Consider the following 12,982-nt stretch of genomic DNA (forward strand, 5'->3'; position numbering starts at 1 on the left):
TTTTATTATCTCAGCAGACAGGCCCATATTCTCACATATTAACAGCAACTGCTCCACTCAATCCTGTTCAAAACTGAAGTTCTGTGTTCAGTTTCCACAACATTTAAAGTCACCTAGAGAATGTACTGCATGGCAATTTGTGGAAGCACTATGAATTCAGTATAGGATATGAATGTTAGGATTTGTCTGCACAGCATGTTGCTGCGTGCAAGTCATTCTCTGGAACTTTTACTGAATTGTAGCAGTGTCCACACAGCAAGTTAATGCATGGCAAACTTGTGTAGATTCAAACCTCTGCTTGCCTGCAGTAACTTGTCATTTAGACAAGCCTTTAGTTTTGTGACATGCATCCAACGAAGTGGGTATTCACCCACGAAAGCTCATGCTCCAATACGTCTGTTAGTCTATAAGGTGCCACAGGACTCTTTGCTGCTTTTACAGATCCAGACTAACATGGCTACCCCTCTGATACTTTAGTTTTGTGGTGATTTCACATACCTCTAGTCTCAATCACATACTATCGACCATGGACTGATAATCTAGAAATGAAACCAAGAATTGGTGCTTTGTCTTTGTTTCCCATTTTCATTACAAGCTATAGTCATGAGAATGGATCTTCTTTTGTGTAATATGTGATTTAAATTTATTCTGTCATGAGAATTATATATGAGTAGGGTGTCCCAATTGTATAGGGACAGTCCTAATTTTGGGGTCTTTTTCTTATATAGGCTCTTATTACCTCCCCACCCCTTGTCCCAGTTGTTCACATTTGCTGTCTGGTCACCCTCTAATAGAATATGTGATGTACGCCTTTGTATAAAGGGAGAAGTAAACTGTAAAGTGCTGAAGTCCTCCTTTTGATTGGCATATGCCCCTTCAGCAGCAGATCAGTGAAGTAATAAACAAGCAAAGACACCAAAACAATAATCCAATAAAAATGTACAGAATATCAAAAAGGTCAAAGCAGTTTAGCCATAACTAGATTATGCAAATAATCATTTTAACTGAAAAACAAAACAAAATAAACAAAGTTAAGTTAATCTCTTGTCATGATTATTTAAAAGAAATATCCAAATTGAGGTTCATATTGATCTTTTCTACATATACTCTTCTGCAAGTTTGCTGCAGATCTTCTTATCAGCCTGAGGTACGCTTGTTATTCTTTGGATTATGCTTTTAGTTGATACATTTTGCTATATTGTCTTATTTGCAAAATTAATTCAAATTGACTTAGAATTAAACACTGTGACATGGACTGAAAAGTGTCCAAAGGTCCATAAAGAAAGAGAAATCATTTGTCAAATTGGAGCGAGGTGGCTACTGGAATATCACAGTTAGGTGAAATGTTAATGAAATCTACAGTTGCTACTAAATTAGGAACTGTTGCAAAGATCAGTGATGGCAAAGAAATAATACAAAGGAACTACAGAAGCATATAAGGTGCTAATACCTGAAGTTCTTATTCAGGCAAAACTCCTCATGGATTTCACCTAGAATTCAGAGCTAAATTTGCATAAATAGTTCTCATTTACTAGGTTTTTTGTTTGTTTGTTAATCAGTTTTCTATAAGGGTACTGTTTTTAGAAATGTTTTGTCCAAAACTTTGTATAGATATCTAGATATTTTCATTCTCAGGTGTTGTGCATCATTGCTGTGTTCTCTTTTACTTAGTGTAGTGTCATTTTGCAAACTGTTATCTGGATAAATTCTTAGCAGGATTTATGCATGGATGTATGTATATTGTCAGCCTGCAAAGGTTTGAAAGAACACTATGAAGATTTTCAAATATTTGCAATCTTTATTTTACAGTGGCCTATAGCTAACAATTAACCTCCCACTGTCCTGGGTGCTATACAAACCTGTAACAAGACAGTCCCTTGTCTAAAAAGCTCATATGGAAAATAGACCCGGCTGAAAAGTGTGCAGTGTAGATATAGCCATATTTAATCTAGTTCTTCCTTTTCTCTCCTCCTCAATTAAGTCTTGCACCCTCACAAAAATATTTAAAGATATGGGTCCAAATCCTCAGCTGGTATAAATTGATGTAGCTCCATTGAGTCATTAGAAACATACTGATATACCAGCTGAGGATCTGTCTCCTATTTATATGAATTTTTTCTTGGAATAAATTACCCTGGATACGCAGTTTTATCACACATACACCAAGTATCCTACCACACATGTATCAATTTGGTTTTGACTTATCAAAACATATTTCACATAGAGTAGAAGTCGTGCTAGGAGGAAATTAGGGAAAATATCACTTCTGTATTTTTATTAAGCTGGGAAACTGGTTTTTGAGGCTAAAGTCAACTATCTTGCCAATGCATGACCATTAAAGCTATAGAGAAAAGTCGTCTTGGAAGAGGAACTGCTTATTGAAAGTGGTAAGATATGAAAGTGGTTTGGGCCAACAGGAACTAATATTATTTAGCCAAATATCTCTAAGATATCAAAAGGTATAATAAGACTGAAAAGGGGATGCTGGCTGTTGTACAGAGGACAGACTTTTCTATCCTACTTCCCCTTCAATAGTACCTCTGATGAAATATATTGGTGAAATGCAGCTGTAACTTCACCTTGGTATAATAATGATGTGGAGAAATTGATGTGGAGAAATTGGAAAGGGTCCAAAGAAGAGCAACAAGAATGATTAAAGGTCTTGAGAACATGACCTATGAAGGAAGGCTGAAAGAACTGGGTTTGTTTAGTTTGGAAAAGAGAAGACTGAGAGGGGACATGATAGCAGTTTTCAGGTATCTAATAGGGTGTCATAAGGAGGAGGGAGAGAACTTGTTCACCTTAGCCTCTAAGGATAGAACCAGAAACAATGGGTTTAAACTGCAGCAAGGGAGGTCTAGGTTGGACATTAGGAAAAAGTTCCTAACTGTCAGGGTGGTTAAACACTGGAACAAATTGCCTAGGGAGGTTGTGGAATCTCCGTCTCTGGAGATATTTAAGAGTAGGTTAGATAAATGTCTATCAGGGATGGTCTAGACAGTATTTGGTCCTGCCATGCGGGCAGGGGACTGGACTCGATGACCTCTCGAGGTCCCTTCCAGTCCTATAATCTATGAATCTATGAATAATGAGCTCTGTAACATCTAGGAGATCTAAAGGATTCCAGTCTACAACTGAGGAGATGCTTGAAATCTGAGGGTTTGACATTGAGCAGAGACACAGGATTGTTAGAAGCTGCACAACCGTGCATGTACAGAATTACTGTCTCCCATAGATTTCTTTGCTTCCCCACTTGGATCCTGCCTTGCTGAGCCTGCCTGCCCACACCTGGTACACCTGGCATGGAGGGTCAGGGCCCTGGGGTGTTTCTGGGGCAGGCCCCGTCCTTGTGCTGTCAGGGTTGGGTACAGCCTCACTGCTGAATCCATGCCCTGGGTAAGGAAGCTGCACAGTGATCTCCCACCTCTGTGTAACCAGTGGCCTGTGCTCCCCAGGCTGGAGTCTCCACATTTATTTGACAAATAAAATTTGCAGAACTTTAACTTAGCAAAGTTGCCCAAAACCTGATGTTGCTGAGCTGCTCCTGCCAATACCCTACCAAGTGCTTAAGGTGTGACCCTGTCAATTTAGGCACCCCCACTCTTTTTTTTTTTCCCCTGAGGGCTTTGGGAGTAAGGCACCTACATTTACCCACAGGGCTCAGGAAGAAACCTGGTTAATTTAGGTACCTGCCCTTTTCCTCGGGGCTCTATGGGTCTGCGGGACCTTTTTCCAGTGAAAGAGCCTTACACAGCTGTGCTTTAAACTCCATTTATTAGCAACACACGCAGAATACATATGCCAAGTAAATCTATGCTTTGTTAGCAACAGGACATTCTTTTTTTCAATTTTAGTGGTGAACTCCCTGAGCTGGTCAAGGCTAATTTAATATGGGAGTGAGTTATGTCCCAGGCCTACACTAAGCCCTGGCAGGATTCTCAAAAAGGCATTCTTCTGCCAGTCGTGCCTACGGGGCCTGATCTGATAGACATTAACAGCGCACACCTAAGCCATGGAAGATAATGGGGATAGAACACTCACCTGGGATGTGGGAGACCCAGTTTCAAATCCTCACTCTGCCTGATTTGGAGAAGGGACTAGCACTCATGTTTCCTCCGGTCCAGTGCAGTGTCCTAACCCTTGGGTTAGCTTTTGTATTCTGGGATGAGTCTCTCTTCAGCTGAAGCTGTTCCATATTTGTTGGACTTGCAATTTGAAAGTGGTTCTCCCAGGTAACTCTCTAACCCAGTAGCTACTACATTCTTACTCCTTCTGGCTCTTAGATTGTGATAATTTCACCCCCTAGCCACCTTTTTGTTAAGCTAAATAGATTGAGGTCCTTGAGTTTGTCACTATAAAGCATGTTTTCTAATCCTTCTTGTGACTTTTCTCTGAACCATCTCCAATTTATCAACATCATTCTTGAAGTGTGGACACCAGAGCAGTTGCACTGGTGATTATACCAGTGCCAAATACAGAGGTTATATTACCTCCCTAATCATTCTTGAGATTCCCCTGGCTATCTGTCCAAGGATTGCATTAGCCCTCTCACTGGCAGATCATGTTCAGCTGATTATTCACCAGGACCCTAAGTCTTTTTCAAAGTCAGTGCATCCTGGGTTAGTCTCCCATTCTGTAAGCATGGCCTACATTCTTTGTTCCTAGTTGTATGACCTTACATTATGACCTTATTACCGTAGTAAAATTAATATTTTTTTGCTTATGTCCAGTTTACTAAATGATCTAGATCACTCTGTAGGAGTGGTCTGCCCGCTTCATCATTTACCACTCCTTCAATCTTTGTATCATGTGCAAATTTTATCAGAAATCGTTTTCTTCCAGGACACTGATTAAAAAATTAAATAGAATGGGAACAAGAACCAATCCCTGTGGGACCTCATTAGAAACATATCCACTTGATGATGATGATTCTCCATTTATAATTACAGTTTGAGACCCGTTGGATAATTTTTAATCTACTTCAATGTGCAACATTGATGTTGTATCAGTCTAGTTTCTTAATCAAAATGCTGTGTGGTACCAAGTCAAATGCCTTTAATAAATCTGAGTGTATTACAATTAATTGTATTACATTATCAACCGAACTTGTAATCACAATAAAAAAGGTGTCAGGTTGGTTTGACAAGTTAGTTATTGATATTCATTATATTACCCTCTATTAATTCTTTATTAATCAAGAGCTATATCAACTGATCCATTATCCTGCCTGTCATTGATGTCAATGACAGGCCTATTAATTCCCCTTTTCCCTTTTTAAATATTGGCACAACATTAGTTTCTTCCAGGCCTCTGAAATTTCCCCAGTGTTCCAAGACTTATTAAAAATCAACATCAATGGTCTAGAGACCTTCACTGCCAGCTCTTTTTAAATGCTTGGATAAAAATTATCTGGGTACATTACTTACAAAAAGGATACACCAAAGAGGATAAGACACAATGTTCTGTTGCTTGTTTTCCAAATTAAGTCAAGATCCTTTCTGACTTTCACATAGTGGCAAGGTATTGTCATTACTGTCCAATTGTGGTATTCATTAAGTGTATATAATCAGAAAATCTCCAATAATAAACTGTTTTTCCTTTCCCCTTTAAATTACAGCTTTTTATAAAATATGCAACAGAACAAAATAAACATAAAATGTCCCTAAAATTATTTACTTATAATCTCATTAGTGAAATAAGACTAGCTTTTAAGAAGCACAAAGATCTTAACACTGAATAAAGAACTTTTTTTTATTAGGACTGAGCCATGCTTTGTAGAGAACAACCAATGAGAGAGAGAGAGATGTGAATTTATATGGAGGGGTGGATTTCTTCATTTTGTATAATTAAGCAAATAACTTGAAGAAGAAACCAAAATAAAAAAGGCTCAATTGTTCTTTCACTTCTTAATCACTACTAACTGCCATAAATTCAAAGAAAAGTTTTGATAGGGTTGCAAGGCATCTTTTTTCCAATGTCAAATTTATAGTTAAAGCAATTTCAGAGGGACCCTTGGGTTCTCCTGACTCAAATACTAGGATAGTGCTGTGCTGTAGGTGGAAAGATTAGAGAACACAAACATTATTACTGTAGGCTAGTATTTAGACAACTTGGGAAAATATAAAGTCTTAATCCAATCCTCTTTTAAGATGGACACAGATATAGGATATAAAGGAGAAACACATCTCAAGCTGTGATCTTGTAAATCTCTCAAATTTAGTGGTGTTGAACCTCAACAGTAACATACATAGAGGAGTTATACAAAAAAAACCACTCTGTGGCAGGATTTGTTGGTGATGAGTCAACATGGGGGTACTCATGCCGCTGAGTCAACATTGAACTTAATGCCCCAGGCATGATGTGATGGGACATTGGTCTCGTAGAAGTGTGGTTGAAGTACTAAGTTCTTGTGCTCATTTAAGGGTCACATTACTTTTTGCAGTAGTAATTTGAATCCAAAAATCTGATGCCCGGAACTATGAACCTGCCATCTTCACCAAACAATTTTGAATGTGAAAAATTTAAAGACTGCTTTCAAAAATTTTACCCCAAGTGTGAACTGCTGAAATGATGAAGTAACTAATATATACCTTAACTGCTTTAAGAGGGGGGGAAAATTGTCGACTATTGTAATAAAGAATCCAAAGGACAGAGCCTCAGCTAGTGTAAATTGGTGCCACTTCATAGAAGTCAATGGAACAGTACCAATTTACATGAGCAGATGCCCTGGTACTGTTATATGAATTACTTTATGTAATTTCAGATAAAATAAGAAATTACAACTTAATCTGGAATATGTACTGATGTGAATCTTTTCTGAAGCTCAAAAAAGTGAAAAGTGCTATGTAAATGCCATTAATCTCCAAAGTTGAGTGTATATATGTGAATAAATACTACTAATTAATCACTAAACTACTATAAATATTAATGTTTACATTTTATATATGGGCAAGAGGCAGAGAGTCGAACTGACTTGCCCAGTCTGGTAGATCAGCAATTCCAACTGAGGAAATCTGGATTCTGAGCTCAGTCCCCATGATCAATTTTTAAAATATACACCTTTGGGCACCTCTGCATTTGCTTATGGTGGTATTAGAAATGCAAGCCCCAAATAACCTGAAGTAGGCTGGCTGGAATCCAGAAACGTTCAGTAAATATAACAAAATTGCCTGATCTTGTCAGTCCAGCAACCTGATTTCCAGACTGGAGGTTTGGATATTAGAGAAGCATGTGAACTTTTGGGTGCTCATCCAAACTAAATTTCTGAACCTTTTGAATCTATCTCATCTCTGTTGATAATTGGCGTATTTTATTTTGTGCTTGCAGCGGTTGCAGGGCAAATCATTTCCTAAACATGAGAAGTGGGGCCTACTACAAACGGGCAGTGGTGTAAGTATGGATGAACAAGGCAGTGGAGACTGTGATGATGAGGATGGTTGTGGAGGATCAGGAAGCGGGGAAGTGAAGAGAATCCTGCAAATTGCTGACTGTAAGTCCCATGATTCTACCGCCACTTATTTAAGTTCTTTAAGAGTGAATTAGTGTATTAGCCTCTAAGGAATACTACTGGTCTACTTTGGAGATGATTGTGGTAAACTTATCTAAGCAAAGTAGTTGAGCATCATGAATTAGAACATGTACAAAATAAGACTGAATTTTCTAAAGATGGGAATTTATATCTACGTTACAGGTATTGCAATGAACTTTATCCTAATCTGCATCTTCTTAATGTGACTGGTGTCTGTTTGCACATTTGGTGTTCTGCAAATCATGATACCTGTCCAATGATGTTTTAATCCAACTAAATAGTGGTAGAATGTCTCGGCCATGATGAATTACTGGTTTAACATAATAAATAACATTTTCAGCTGAACAGAGAAAACTTTCAGATCTTCCCTGGAAACATGGGAGAAAACAATGTACAAACACATTGTGGTAAGTGGATTTGGCCGTTCGTCCATTACTATTATATTAAATTGACTATAGTCAGTGGCTTCTCATAAATAACGGGATAAGGTAATGGTGTGCTGCTATTGAACCATAGGTATGTGGTTGTTTTGTGATCATGCTAAATCTTTCAAAACATTCAATACTAATGGAAAAGAAAATAATAAAGTGGTTACTGTAAAACCCCAAGGTGCTGTTGGCCACCTGATGTTATACTTTGTATGTATTTTAAATCTTCTAATAGACTTTTGAAATATAATTTTTGTAAGTATCACGGCTCCCACTGGCCATAGTTCGCTGTCCCAGGCCAATGGGTGCTGCAGGAAGTGGCACAGGATGAGGGATGTGCTGGCCGCCACTTCCCGCTGTCCCCATTGGCCTGCAGCAGCGAATCGCGGCCAGTGGGAGCTGCGATCGGCTGAACCTGTGGACACAGCAGGTAAACAAACTGGCCTGGCCTGCCAGGGTGCTTACCCTGGCGAGCCACATGCCAAAGGTTGCCGATCCCTAATGTAGAGCAAGAAAAATGGAAAGATGGGTCATATTTCTGTTTCTCTGGGGTTTAATTCCCACTCTTCCTTATATTGATAAATGGATGAAGCAAACTAAAAAGCAGCTGAATGACACAGAGTTTGACTGAGGGACCTAATAGTTGAAATATTGTAATATGAGGTAGGACTGTCGTGTTGCAGTTTTAAACACATTCTCTGGTTGCAGAGTAATTTTAAGCATCTGTTTATTTAATAACTATTTTAATCAGCCTTATTTTTTTTTGTATTTAGTAATTTAATCTCCCCCCAGACTCCCATGTAAAGAAAGAGAAATTAGCTTACAATAGTGTCAAGATGCCCTCACTAAAAACAAGCAATATTGTGTAAGCTGCTGACAAACTTATAGTAAGAAACAGTCCCTGCCCTGAAAAGCTTACAATCTAAATAGACAAGGCAAACAAAATATGAGAGAATAGAAGAAGGAATATCCTCATTTCACAGATCATGGGGGGGGGAGGGGGCGGGGGAAGTAAACATTTTTCTCCTAATTGTTCCTTTTTAAGGGTCAGTCAATGTGTTCTGTATATGAGTATGTGTGCGTCTTTGTGTGTGTATTTCTTCCAAGATAAAACTCTAACTCCTTGTTAACTTACATCCCCAGAAATTGAAGGTGCCTTTATTTTCCACTTAATGTTAGATACAAAAAACTTCTTCATTAAATGTCAAAGATTGACAAGTGAATGTTGATGGACTTAGAGTGCCCATGAAGAGATGAAAGGCAAAAAATATATCCATTTCAGAAATGAAAACATCTATCTTTATATCAATGTCACAGTATATACACAATGCTGTATGTAATGTTTTTGACAAACCGTTGCCTGCTTTTCCAAAGATTAAATAATTAATCCATGAATCAAACTCCATATGTTTAGGCCCTACAATTGTTTTAACTTCTTCGCTGTCTCATACAAAGCTTAAAAATAGTAGGTCGGTGTATTTATTTCAAGGATACTATCAATTTTTAAATTAATAAAATTAAACAGTGGCATCAAGCCTTGACACTTCATTTGCTGGTTCTATTCTATTCTGCAGTAACCCTAGAGCTCACAGTAACCCTAGGACTGTTTCCAGCATCACAGTGAATTTCCTCCTCAACTGGAGACTTGGACAGATAACAATAAACAATTATCACCAATATATTTATTCAATCTACTTTGTAGAGCAGTTTGAAACATTAATTAATCTTTATATCACCCCTGTGAAGTAGACAATAGCATCTGTCAAAACTCTCATGTTATAAGTTTCTCAGTGGACTCACTAATTTTCTGAAGTACCAGAGCGGTAGCCGAGTTAGTCTGGATCTGTAAAAAGTGACAGAGTTCTGTATAGACTAACAGACATATTGGAGCATAAGGTTTAGTGGGTGAATATCCACTTTGTCTGATGCGTGTGAATTTTAATTTTCTGAAAAGTAGGCTAAATTTATTTCTTGTGTTGTCTGTTTTTAGCATAGTTTTATCATATATAAAACAATAAATCATACATTTTGGGAGAAAATTTGTTTGCATTCTCTTCCTAACCTTCCATGTTGGTTGTTACTAATCAGAATAGTTTGATATCTCATTCATTTGACCATTAAGATATCTGACCCTGGCCCTGACTGGGAAGAGAAATATCACAGAAGTAAAGTGCTTGATTTCCAGAAAGGGAGTCTGACAATTGTATTTGTAGGTCACTATTTATCTGGTCAGTCTAGTGGACAGCAGGGGAATGGCATTTTAAAAAGGTTGGGTGTTTCCAGATAAAAAGGAGCCATGTTCCAAAGAAGGCCCCATCTAAAACTTGGCTTTTAATTCACCATACGTTCTCTTAATCCCAAACATCCTCTTCCTTATCTCTCTTCTCAGCTCCTTTCTTCCTGCATCCTTTCTGCTAAACACCCTCCTTCCCCAATCTTTAAACAGACTATGCTGAGAGACTGTGTCACACATCTTTAAATTGTTTCTTAAAACCCAGTTCTTTTGTGAAACCTCCATTTAGTTCTTGTGCACAGAAGCCTAAGAGTGATATTGTACCTAGCAATTCTGCAGACTGGAATGGGGAATGGTTAGTGTTCCATCTTCCCTCTCACTCCTGGCTGATCTATCCATGGATGGCCCACTCTTATTCTAAATTAGATGGAGAATAGCTTTAAAATAGTGTGTTTAAAAAAAAAACTGCTGAGGATGGGGAGAAAACCATCATGAAGGGAGGAGAATACTACTCTTGTTTGTGGCAGTGAGAGCAAGTTTGGAAGAGCCTTTCTCAGTGTGGCCTCTTATGTGTGGTATTTGTCAGCCAACATTGTCATTTCTTGGAAGTGTCAGGATTGATCAATAGCAGCCCACCTCACAAAGGAATTACCGATAATTTATCTTTTTAAAGGAAGGTGTTGACTAAAAACAGGGTGTCTGGCTGGGATACAAGAGGGAGGACAACTGTTACGATTACTAGTGGTAGTATGAGAGGCAGCACAAAGATGCACATGACAAAAGCATCTTATTTTTTATCTGTAAACTGGCTTTGGAATAAGAAATCTACCAACCTGGAAGTTCCACTAACTATATCAAATTATTCTATTGTCTTGGTACCTGCAGTTATGAAGATAAGAAATAGATGAGTGATTAAATGACTAAATTGAAATTAATTCACTGAGTGAGTGGGAATATGAAGGATAAGGTTTGTTCAATGAAGAGAACCTGCAATGCAACTCCTATTAACCCGCATTGTGCGTAAGACTTGGGAATGACTGTCTAGTGAAAAAATATCTGCTTGGCTCCCTCGTTAGAAAGCCAGCTGAAAAGTATCTGTGAGTGTATAGATACAAGAGATTAAAACACTTTTAACCGGCTGCAGTAATAGCTGGGATGAATTTATACTTTCCAAAAATAGTGGATTTGCTGCCAGTTGATGTTGTTACTAGAAGTGCATTTGCAATAGCTATTTATTTAGCAACACAGTTGTTGATCCCAACAATATATTTTTCTTCAATTATTAGAAAAAGACAATGGTCCAGAAAGTATACTTTATTATGGTAGCGTCTAGTGGCCTCAGTCAGAATTTAGGTCACATTATGGTATGTAGTTCTCTATCCCTAATGTTACCCTGAAATTTAGGCTTTGGGGCACTCCTAGACTAACCTGCCTATCACCCCGTTAATGTGCTCTTCCTGGGGTATGGGTCTCCAGGGTAACAAAGGTAACACTTGAAGGACACAGATATAACTTTCCGATAAAATGATTGACACTGACGGTTCTTTTTCTAAAACAAAGTATCTTTTATTGATGTAACTAATAATCCTTACTACAGTATAACCTAGAAATAAAAATCAGACACAAATTCCTTATTACAAGTTAGAGGAACTAAACTACAATAGTGTATAGCTTAAATTATTCCAAGTGATGTGCTCTATCACAGGTCATCAGTCTGCAATAGATCGCTAACAGCCGTAACTTAACTTTACATAAGAAAATTACATTTTACAACCATTAATTTTCTCTCTCTCTCTCACACACACTTATACTATACTATACTTATGCTAAACTATAGTTAAAAATAACAAACTTATTTTTGTTATGGATTTCACTGGGTTGTAACAAATCTTGTTGCTGCTTGCCGCTGAAGTGGTTTTTCTCAGCAGTGTTCTCAGGTTACTTTTCCCCTCTTTTGGAACTCTTCAGTCCTCTCAACAACCTTTCTGTCTTCTTGGTAGCCCCTTGGATCTCTCTTCTTGTTCCTTTCCAGCAGCTGTTCTTGCTGGCTCCCAACAGACTTCTTTGTCTGCGCGCGCTCTCTCTCTCGCCTGCCTGTCTGCCTTATATACTGTTCTAGCTATCAGATCTCTGCCTGGTCATGTTTGCTGCTCAGATTACCTCATTCTTGGATATTTTCACTCACATTGTTTCTACTTCAGAGCCAGGATTACCTTATCCGACCCCACTACTCATGCTGCAGGCCATTTACTTTGTGGTCATACCTCATTTTATGCAATTTTACTACTGGGCATGTTCCAAACTTGTATTGAGCATGCTTATGAACTGCAGTTTCCATTTTAGTGTGGAGTGACTCCTGCTTATTCAGTATAGCAATTAGGCACACAAAATGGAGACTAGATAATTTCTCTAGTATCACTAACAGCTTACTACCTAATTAGACAAGGCAGACAAAAAACACACAGGTTTGTTTGGTTTTTAAAGCTACCAAACTGTGCTAATGTAACACCAAGGACCAGGATCTGTCGGCAAGTGGGATCAAACCAGGGATCTCTGGAGCTTAGTGCATGAGTCTCTACTGCATGAGCTAAAAGCCAAGTGGCTGTTAGCTAGGGCTGTAGAGCAGATTCATTTAACTCTCTCTAAGTGGTCTTGGTGTCACTGCATGGGAGAGAACACCACACCCAGGAGGTTTGTGGGTTACACCAACTGATCTCTCACTCCCATGGTCCAGGTGCCTCAGCCACCCTGTTATGCAATTACTGTCCCACTAGCTTTGCCATCATCTGCCAA

At 38.4% G+C, this 12,982-nt stretch overlaps 1 protein-coding gene across 10 annotated transcripts in view; it reads left to right on the plus strand.

Moving 5' to 3' along the window:
- Positions 1 to 12,982, plus strand: part of GPC5 (glypican 5) — a 1,011,494-nt gene that overhangs the window by 531,773 nt on the left and 466,739 nt on the right. For 7 of the 10 annotated variants that reach the window (XM_054011983.1, XM_054011992.1, XM_054012059.1 and 4 more), the window contains one exon: positions 7,327 to 7,489. In XM_054011983.1, coding sequence (XP_053867958.1) covers positions 7,327 to 7,489 — 163 coding nt within the window. Of the gene's footprint in view, positions 1 to 7,326; positions 7,490 to 7,868; positions 7,936 to 9,099; positions 9,498 to 12,982 lie in introns of those variants that run through there. The other 3 variants (XM_054012006.1, XM_054011999.1, XM_054012016.1) reach the window with 2 other exon arrangements.

This window comes from Malaclemys terrapin, chromosome 1, assembly GCF_027887155.1.
Source record: "Malaclemys terrapin pileata isolate rMalTer1 chromosome 1, rMalTer1.hap1, whole genome shotgun sequence".
NCBI classification, from domain to species: Eukaryota; Metazoa; Chordata; order Testudines; family Emydidae; genus Malaclemys; species Malaclemys terrapin.